Here is a 10126-nt window from a genome sequence, read left to right as displayed (position 1 = left end):
GGGGGGGGGGGGGGGGAGATATACACTAATTTCACCTGTTTAATAAGAAAAGGGGAACAGGAGTAGAATTATTCCTGAAGTTCAAAGTAACAACTGTTGTTATAAAACACTGAAGTTCAAAAAAAAAAAAAAATCTATAAATGTCATTATACAAAGTCTATCACCATGTAATCTCAGAGAGGACCCTACTAGCTTACAGTAGATTTCTGAAATTACAGTAAAAGTCTAAATGCAGGTATCAGAACTACTTCCCAGCCTGATGAGGAGACTGAAGAGCTTTTTGTAGCTACAGTCTGAAACATCGGAAGTCAGAACCACAGGCTACAAAAGCTAAGCCCCAGGTGTGCCAGCTATGAGCACTACTCACAGGGAAGCCCATGTCTGTGAGCTGTTTTATCAGACGGTTCATGATCCAGGCCTCATCCTGCTTGCTAGATGTCTTCATGCCCTTAGTAAATAAATGGGAGATTCCATTAATGGTCTGGTTCCCACAGTCACATTAGTGAGATGTACATAAAATACGTGGTAAGTTTTTGTATTAATAATACATGCTATTGAAAGATGTATTAGTACATTAATTTAGAAAGTATTGAAGAACCCTCCGAACAACGTAACTACGATTCTCTTCCCCCACAAAGTGTATAAAATTTATCTCAGCTGAATAGGTGTTCAGTGTACTATTTAGTATTTGATTTGCTGACCACTGAATTAAAGCCACCTTTGAATTTACATATTTCATTTTAATCCTTGGCAGAAAAACATAACAAAATAAAAGTTTCTGAAATAGTACAAAACACTTCCTGAAAAACATTCCCAAAAACAAGTTCGCAACCTTGAAGTTAAGAATGTTACTCAGTGTATTTTCTTAAAAACAAACAAGAGCGTCTAGATAAACACCTTTAAAAGATCTCTGTGCAGCTTTTCTATCACAAAATCCTTAAGAAGTCTCTTCCTTTCAGTTCTCCAGAAAGTACCAAGGGACAAGCGTGGATTTGTTTTGGGCTGCGGACAGTACAAGAAACAACCATACTTGATCAAATCACTGGCCTAACTGTTGGCTAATGGAATAACAAACAAACTGGCTAAATGCATTCCCAATTCCTTTAAGATACAGCCTGGCCTTGTCCTGAAATAAAGGCTGTGCAATGGAAAACTTAACATAATTGTCTATGTTTCCGATTGAGCGCGGCATTAATACAAGTTTGCTTTTATCTCATACCAGTACACAACTTACAATTATCTGTTTGTTCCTCACAAACAGAAAATATCTATTTATTGTTGAACCACTTCATCACAAACTATTGTTTGCTTTTCTACCACCACAGAAAGTCTCTGAAAGCCCCCTTAATACCTTTTCTGTTAATACATTATCATTCCTTTAGAACATGAACACTTATAAAACTTAGACAAAACAAAAGCAACAACAACAAAATTCCCGAAGCATCTGACATGCTTAAAGTCAAAGATCTCCCATTTTCCCCTGGAAACAAGGTAGGCTGTACTTGAACCACTGTAGTGGCAAGCTGTGTTTGTGTTCAGGTGTCAGAGGTTTAATTTAAGAGTTCAGGTGTAATGCAACAGGAAATCTGTAACAACTTATTCTAGAAATGTTATACTAATTCCACTCTTTTCTACACAGTATCCTTATTTTTGTCTTACCTTTTGAAGTCCTTTCTTCGGGGCGTTCCCCCAGGAATTACAGGAGGAGCTGCTCTCTTGTGAAGCAGTATTATTCCACATATCTCCTTCCTCATCTTCCCACTGACTAGTACTGAGATTCACTTCATCCCCACCACTGCCCCAGCCTTCTTGCATAGATTTTGAAGCTGGAGGGAATGAGGGAGAAGAAAAATCTTACTCAATTTCCTTCATATTTTACAGATATATCTTCTTATGCCATATCTAGTATGCTAACATTTGAGTATTTTTTCAAGAGACATAAAGGTTCATCAAGTAGCTTAATTGGCATTAAAGGGTAAGTACACCTTCTTTGAAGCCAGCAAAATAGAAAAGTTCTCTGAATATTTTATAGTAAAAAAAGTCCAGCAACAGCAAGTCTCACTTTCTCCTGAACAAGTAAGATCTGTAGTCATGGTCATTCCAGTCTCCTAGGAACAAGGAACCAAAAGTATGACCACACACTCACGTGCTATTTTGCTTTCAATGAATCTCATCGGTTTAGCTGCCACATTCTTTCAATGAACAAAATTTTTAGGTCATTAACAGTCAGAAACTCATTCCCATCTCAGAAGAATGGAATCTGAAAGGAGCACATGGGCTGCCGGGCACACTTTACATTCAGTGACAAGGTTGTGTCACCTCATTGTGTTTTATTCTGTTTACTCTGTTTTTAGGTTTTCTGGGCTTTTTAACTATCTGTCAGTGTAGCAGTTTGCAGAAGCAAAACTTAGAAGATTTCCACAGCCAAAACAGAAGTCTAAACCAAGCACTGTAGCCATCAGGGCATTTAGAGATGGGAGGATTTTTATCAAATAACATTAGTTAGGAATGGTGAAGCAGCCAAGTAGTTCAGGATGTTTCTGAACCTGTGAACAGTTTTAGTAGCTGAAGAAGATATCTACTCCCTCAGTTTAAACGAATAGTGAGGTTACGTCATTCTCGTGTGTTGCTTTTCCTATCAGGATCAATCCTGTCCTGACTGAGCTCAGTTTTTTCTCTTCCCAACGCAGGTTATTTTAGGCACCTAGGGTAAGTACTATTCATGCTCTTCTGCAGTTTCAGTTTCCTGCATCTCTACTATACTGCTTTCAAAATACACAAAAATACTCCAAATAGTACCTTTAAATTTACTGATTGATTTACTATATTCATATTTTTGTATTAATTTGGTATCTGGAATATCAACATTTTTGAGACAGCTAATGTAGTTTTGAGAATTAAATTATTAAGACAGTCTCCGATTCAAATGCACAGCAAATGAGAAGTGCTGTTTAGAAATAATGTCAGAAACACACACACTTTGCCTTTTTTCCCCAACCTCTTATGGCAGCCACATCCACGCACGTACCTGGTTTGCACAGTGCTGGGGCAGCAGCTGGAGCATTTGTTCTTCCATATGTCCCTGCTGACTCGGCAGGATTATCTCCCCACCCTGTACCACTGCTGGGGGGTTTCCCCCATGCTGAAGTGCCATTATCAACTGCAGCAGAAGGGGATGACGGCTCTCCCCAAGAAGCTTCGGTCTTTGTGTGGACAGTAGGCATTTCTCCCCAGCCTGCTGAAGCAAGGAGAAGGAGAGAAGAACAGTGATGAGAGGAAAGGGGGTTTTTGTCAATAATTTCAAAGACAGACATTTTATTAAAGTGTTTGTCTGGAAAGAGCATGAACTAGTATGTGGACACAGTGATTCTAATTAAGCATATTTTTAAAAAATCCCTTTGATTTGGTCTCCAAAGTCTTTTTCTTAATTGATTATGAAGGCCAAGTTGTCAAGACAGAAGGAGTGTTTTCAGCGTAGCCAGGAGCAGTCAGGCTGCCACAGAAGCACCAGAGCTGCCCCCAAGGGAGCAGTTCCTTACACAGCACATAAACAGGGCTCAGGGAGCACTGGCAGCACTGTGAGCTTTCAGGGGACCAGGACCCACATCTGTGCTGGGCCTTGCTTCACTGAAAGATTTTAACCTATTTTAGCTGCTTCCAAACTATGAAATGTCTCTTCTCACGCCCTACAAGCAAGATATTTGCTTGCTACCACTTTCAACGCAGGTTATATATGATGTGTGCATTCCTTAAAGCTTTTATTACAGCTTGTGGTTTGTGTTCCCTACATACACCTTCATCACTGAGCCTCTACTTTATAATAAATATGATTTTTAAGGAGAATTAGACAAGACTGCAATTAGAATCTACAGTCAAATAGTGAGGAACAGCAGGTAGAAGACATTGTTTTCCAACAGAATATTATTTTGACTCACTGAAAGACGTAAGCTACTATAAAGAAACAGTCTTAGTCTGGCTTGGCTTGAACATAATGCGCTTAAATCCATATGACACCGAATTTAGCACTGAAGTTGAACGTGCCAGAACAGCCATATAGCTTCTGCGTCCTAAAGAACAACATGGACCAACACAGCAAAATTGCAAACTGAATTTAAAACGACTGTTACCTCTTTAAAAAAGTTGTTTCTGAAGAGACAGATCTGGATCATAGATTGAGTTCAAGGTACTTTTTCAAAATATGCAAGAGGCAGGCAAGAAAACAACATTCTTGCCTAACAGGCAAGAAAACATTTTTACATCTACCCGATATTAACCTATTTTTCTACAGCTACCACAAAAAGCATTCCATTACATGACTACCCAGATCTCAACAAGTACAGCAGAATTCAGTCTGCTTAAAACTGCCACTGTTAATTAGCCTGCTAATTCAGGAATTTGTTCTCTTTTCACTGGAGATGAGTATTATTAAGTCCAAGTATTTTATTTCGATCAACTCTTGCCCTTCAAATTTGCAACTTCTGGCAGCTCACAACATGGAACCAGATCTGGTAAGAAAGAAACTTTGTTTTGCTACTGCCCCAAAAAGACTGTAATCTCTGTTTTCAGGCAATTTTTGTAATTTAAGGACTAGATGTCTACTTTGCTGCAGCACTATTCCTTTGCTGCTCCCCAATGCTACTCAGGAAAGGTTTCAAAGAGCAGAACGTAGCATTTTCTATACAAGCTGACACCTAGAGTAGAGAGATGATGGCAAGGCAGTCACCACAGAAGAACTTTATTAAGAGTGCCTTGAAATACATCAAACTAACTAAGCAATAGTGTTTCACTAAGCAACAATTCTTTGCAGAACTTACTGTCTTCAACAGAATTTCTGTTACTAGAAACTGCAGGCAACATACACCACCAATAATAAGTCAAACACTGGCTAGCAGAGAAGAAAATTCCCTTCAAATAGATGGGCTCCTATCTGTCCACCGCTCTAGTGTTACCATATTACATATTTATTTCAGGGTCTGTTTCTTAAAGCAATTGCAGTTCTCTCAGATACTGATAAAAGTACATATATGACATAAACCATATCCAAACTAAACCTACATGTCCAGGAACACGTAGCTTAATGGAGCTCCTTCACTACCAGCAAAATTCACTGTGTTTTAAAACACACTCCTGAAACAACCTAAGATTTCACTGTTTCATTAAACTGATTTCCATCTGAAACAAAAATACTGTGTTCTACGCTCTATCAACCTATCTTAAATTTTTAGTTATTTTAAATTGTGTACAGAGAGAAACTTGCAGACACATACATGTATGTATATAAATGAACCTCTTTACATGAGAACTTCCTTGGCGTTGCACCTATGATCAAGATTTCTGCTTGTATCTTTAAGCCAACTTTATTTAAGGAACCCTTTATTTGAATTTCTGCCTCACTACTCAGGAGGCAAACTTGTCAGACAACTGTGTGTATTTAATCATATTGGCATCTGAAAAAGATTAACTGCAGGCAAATGAAACAGAAAACAAAACATCTCCAAAGCACCAACTAGAATACAGAGAGTGCCAAATACTAATATTTTTCCCTGAATTCATGCAACCTATACTGGAAACTCTAATTCAATTTATGAAACCAACCTTAAAACACAACTCTTATCTTGAAAAGGCAAAGTGTGCTAGGTTGTAGAAGAGAAACTCAAAGGAACTGGTCCTTCTGTTGCTCTTTACTATAAATTCAACAACACTGATTAAAGACCACAGATGTGTAGTGTCCAAGTTATTTTGAGTTAAGTGCTTTAAATGCGCTGAGCAGTAAATAATACGGGATTACAAATAATGAGGGAGCCAGCCTTTACTAAAAGAGACTACTCTCAAGAGCATAAAAGCAAATGAAACACATCAACTCAAAGTTTTCAAAACTACCTAAACAGGTCAAATTAAGTGCAGGAAATTAGTAAATCAAACCTGAAAGCTGTTGGAGAAGTAACTTGTGCACTGCAATAATTAAATGGTACCTGCATTCCAAAGCACTTGTCAGTTCCAAACCTGTTTTCCCCTCTGTGTTAAGTACCTGCTGTCCTCACTTTACTATCTGTGCTACTTTTTTATGACTCCATATAACTCTATTTTAGAAACTTTAAAAGGTGAATAAAGTTAAATTTTTGAATGAGTGATGCAGAATTCTACAGGTGAAAGAAGAAAATTACTTTGTATTCTCCAAAGGACTCTCTTTTTAAAACGAGGTTTTTCCTCAGTTTTTAGAAGTCAGTATGCTGCTGGACAGAGATGAAATACCAGTTCAAAGAGTAGTCCCAGCCACTTGCCTCTGCCAGAGTGATGCTTTCTAGTACTATCATATACCTTGCACTACAGGCAGCTCACAAATGGTGTTGAAGTGGGTTCAATGAACACAAGAAGCTACTTTTAAGTTCCTTTACACAGCTGTTTGGGAGGAAAACATCTTCAAGGTGGTCTCAAAATCTGAACCTCCCTAACATTTTCAAAAATTATGCTCAGAGAGAACTTACTATTTTCTTTAAGAAAATAATATGCATTTAGGCTTTCCTGCGAAAAAGCACCATGCCTTAAAAACCACCCAGATTTGCATGAATGCTGTTTTGCAACAGAATGAGCTTCGTTAAAGGGTTCTTTGGCAAGAAAGTGAGGTTTTAATAGAGAAGTTTTTAAACACTGTTAGAATTGCAAGAAACAAAAAGATCACAGTGAGTAATAAACATGGACACATTGGCAGAGCTTTGTTTTATAGAAATAAAAACATAATTAACATTGGGCCACAGCCAACAGGAAATCCTCAAGGGAAAGTGAAATGTTAACTAAGCTGTGGCAGGATGCAGTTGTTTTCCCTCAAAATAACCCTATAGCCATTTGGATGGCAGAAATTGTTTTCCTTGAAGCTGTTTGGTCCGTGACAAATAGCAGAGCACATGACTACGAGGCAGGCAAACCTTAATATTAGTACCTTATGCAGATGAAAAAGGAAGAAATTAGGAAGAAAATAATTGTTTACTAAATAGTCACTAGTTAACAGAAAATAAAGGGGGGAGGGGGGGGAGGAGAGAATGTGAAAGGGAGGGTTATTTTAAGAGTCACCTGTAACACTTAATCTTTAAAGACTTAATTTTCTGAAAGGTATTTCAATTCATGCAGTGGAGTTCAATGCCTTCTTATATCGCTCAGCATTAGAGAAGCTCTCATTCAGCTTTCAGCAATGAGATCAACCTCATGTGAAAACAGAGGGCAGGTTTCTCAGTACCACCTGGCTGTCCCCCAGATTTTGGCTGTTTAGAGGGCTGAACACCCACAACAGAAATTTAGATTTTTCCATGAGGATCCTAAAGGAGCTCAAAGCTGATCTGGTTTCAAATCCACTCTGATGCAAGTTAAAAGTAAGAAAAACACATCACTTGCATTCTCCGTTTCACATAAATTACACACTATGAGTGACACTTAAGGTGCAACTGAGACAATGGCACAGGATTATAAAAGGAACAGAGACACTTTCAGAGTTCAGGCATTGTTCAGTTTTTAACAGCTTAAGCTCCTTGCTCTCTAGGAACCACAAAGACCTTAATTTTCTACCTAAAATCTCCATAAGGAAGCCTACACTGTCTTTTGTTGATTCTTTTCCCAGCTGGAGGATAGGCAGTTGGAACCCTGCCAGGCTCTACCTAATGAGAACAGGACAGCATCAAGCCCACTCCTCAGCATTTGGTGGAAGGATCTGATCCGTTTGGGATCCAAAAATCTCTCTTTTAATCATCCCTGTTTGCATAATCTTTTCTCACTTCTTATTCCCCTGCATCGAAGTTGCAAGAGTTAAAAGTGCTAGTCAGAATTATGCACAAGTAATTGAGATAAAAGTTGAATCTAAATCAAAACAACTAGCTTTCTGCTCTTCTTTCTAAATAACTCACCAGTGGTTTGGAAACAAGCTCCTATAACCAGAAAGGACAACATTTATCACATTATCTATCCCCCTCTTTTTTTTTTTTTTTTTTTCAACAGAAGAAACTCCTTAGAATATCATGCATTTTTATCAAGTGTGTACCAACATCTGTTTCCCATCCATAGTTTTTAAGTTCTGTATTCAAAGAATTTTGAGAACTTCTGGGGATGGGCGACAACTTGAATAACAACACTGTAACTTGGCCTCCATTTCTAAACTAATGTAGTATAAACTTAAAACCCAAGAGGGACTGCTGCTCCTTTGGGAACAGCCAACTAGTGCTGTACAGCAAAATTAAAATCCACTTGTTTGCTTTCAGGATACGTGACTCTGCTGTCTTACAGCTATACCACACTTCCCTACTTACACAGGAACAGAATCCATGATTCCTTATTGATATTCCCTGAATAACTGGGAATCATATAAATGATTGGCAAAGCACATTATGACCCATGCAGAAGGCAAAACGCCAGTGGTAACTGCTTAGTTCAAGAGCTGTAATATTTTAGATGAACCCTTAACCTGTGCCCCATGGCACAGCCTTTAATTATTCATGGCAATATTGTACATGGAAAACAACTGTTGTTGGATGAAATTTGGTTGTGGATTACAGAAGTCACCTGGCTATAGGATTGTTGTCTCCCCTACTGTAGAGGATAGAAATGCATAGCCAACAGGACAGGGAACTGGAGTAAGAAACAAGGAGGTTAAACAGCATGACAACAAACTGCAAGCCCATGTCTGTCATAGGAAAGCCGTTCATTACTTGCTTCTCATCTTTTTCACTGTCCCAAATGGGACACAATTTGTTGATGTTTTAAACCTGCGTAAATTTCCACAAAGACCAACAGGATATATTGCTCTGCAGCTGCTATGTGCTATATGCAATCTCAAAAACGGGTCTCCTACACTCTGAATGGGCAAGCTAGTACATGTCATTTTAAATTATATTTTCTGTTCTCTGTAAGATAAGCACAAGACTAATCCCTCTAAAACAGTCAAAATTAAAGACGGGTGCAACACAAAGACACAGGGGACTGTCCATAGCTTCCATTAGACAATAATTTTTCAAAATATTTCCATGTATGGCCTTTATATCTGTATCTATGTATGCAACTGCAAGCATATGTAAGCAAAAATACACCACAAAAGACCTAACTTATGCCCTCTATAACTAGATCTAAATTTTAATATCAGAACTGCATTTTAAATTGTCTTCACTATCACTCAGGTCACCCTCTTTCTTGCACTCTGTCTTAAGTACATTCCAAGAGCTGGTTTTGCTTCTAGTATCTTTAGAATACTTCTAATTAATGTTTTTGCAAGATGCACAATAGTGTCATTTTAATCTAGTCAGGTTCAGTGGATGGTTACAAATCAATAAGCAGTTCTCTGACTGCATAAACATACTACTTCAAAGAAATTTCCTTTGCTACCATCTATTCTCCAGAGGAATCACTGTAGATGAAAACCAGTTTTTAAATTCCATTTCCAAAATCTGAAGGACTCAAAACATAAGTTTTTCTCTGCAAGGTGTTAGATTATTTGAATAGCATTAACAATACACTGCTGTATATGAACAGTTTTACAAGCACCAATGTCACCATCCAAAAATTAGCCTAATGAAAAAAAACACCCAATATCCCAACCAAAAACCAACCAAAACCCCACTTTCATGGTATCTCCAATACAATTCAGAAATGGAATTGTCAGTTTCATAAGTTTTAAATATGGATGAAATAAGTTTAAGGTAAACAAATGATAGATCATGTATGTTGGACTGACCAAGTACAAACCTATTTAAAGATTTATCCTTCTGTAGCACATGTTATTTTATCAAAATATGATACTCTCGACTGTTAAAATATTTGACCAGAGTAGGGAACATGAGCCTATTTATACACAGACATTACAGTAAGTTTGAATTATTTCAAAACATCAAAGAGAAAAATGATGGAAATAGAACAAATCCCACTTAGAGAAAAACATGGTTAAAAATTCAATATTTAGCCATGACCAAGACAAAACAAAAACTTGGAGACAAAAATCAGATGAAGAATTTCAAAAAGCACTGTAAGATCAGATTTATTTTGAGAAGTCTGTGGTCACGATATAGAGCAGGGCTACTACTAGGGGCTTCTATTTAAATACCTCCTCCCCTAAGCATTTTTCTCAGTTTTTTCTGCATTTTTATTCCTTGCT

At 37.7% G+C, this 10126-nt stretch overlaps 1 protein-coding gene across 7 annotated transcripts in view; it reads right to left on the bottom strand.

Moving 5' to 3' along the window:
* The window catches only part of TNRC6C (trinucleotide repeat containing 6C), a 91592-nt gene that overhangs the window by 29121 nt on the left and 52345 nt on the right, over positions 1–10126 (bottom strand). For 6 of the 7 annotated variants that reach the window (XM_026861336.1, XM_026861337.1, XM_026861331.1 and 3 more), the window contains 3 exons: positions 3029–3238; positions 1660–1826; positions 368–448 (listed from right to left, as the gene is read on the bottom strand). In XM_026861336.1, the coding sequence (XP_026717137.1) occupies positions 368–448; positions 1660–1826; positions 3029–3238 (458 nt within the window). The remainder of the gene's footprint in view (positions 1–367; positions 449–1659; positions 1827–3028; positions 3239–10126) is intronic. The other variant, XM_026861332.1, reaches the window with a different exon arrangement.

The sequence above is a fragment of the Athene cunicularia genome (assembly GCF_003259725.1).
Source record: "Athene cunicularia isolate RWA chromosome 18 unlocalized genomic scaffold, athCun1 chr18_part1, whole genome shotgun sequence".
Classification (NCBI taxonomy): Eukaryota; Metazoa; Chordata; class Aves; order Strigiformes; family Strigidae; genus Athene; species Athene cunicularia.
Note: the sequence above shows the minus strand (reverse complement) of the source record. Positions and strands in the feature narration are given on the sequence as shown.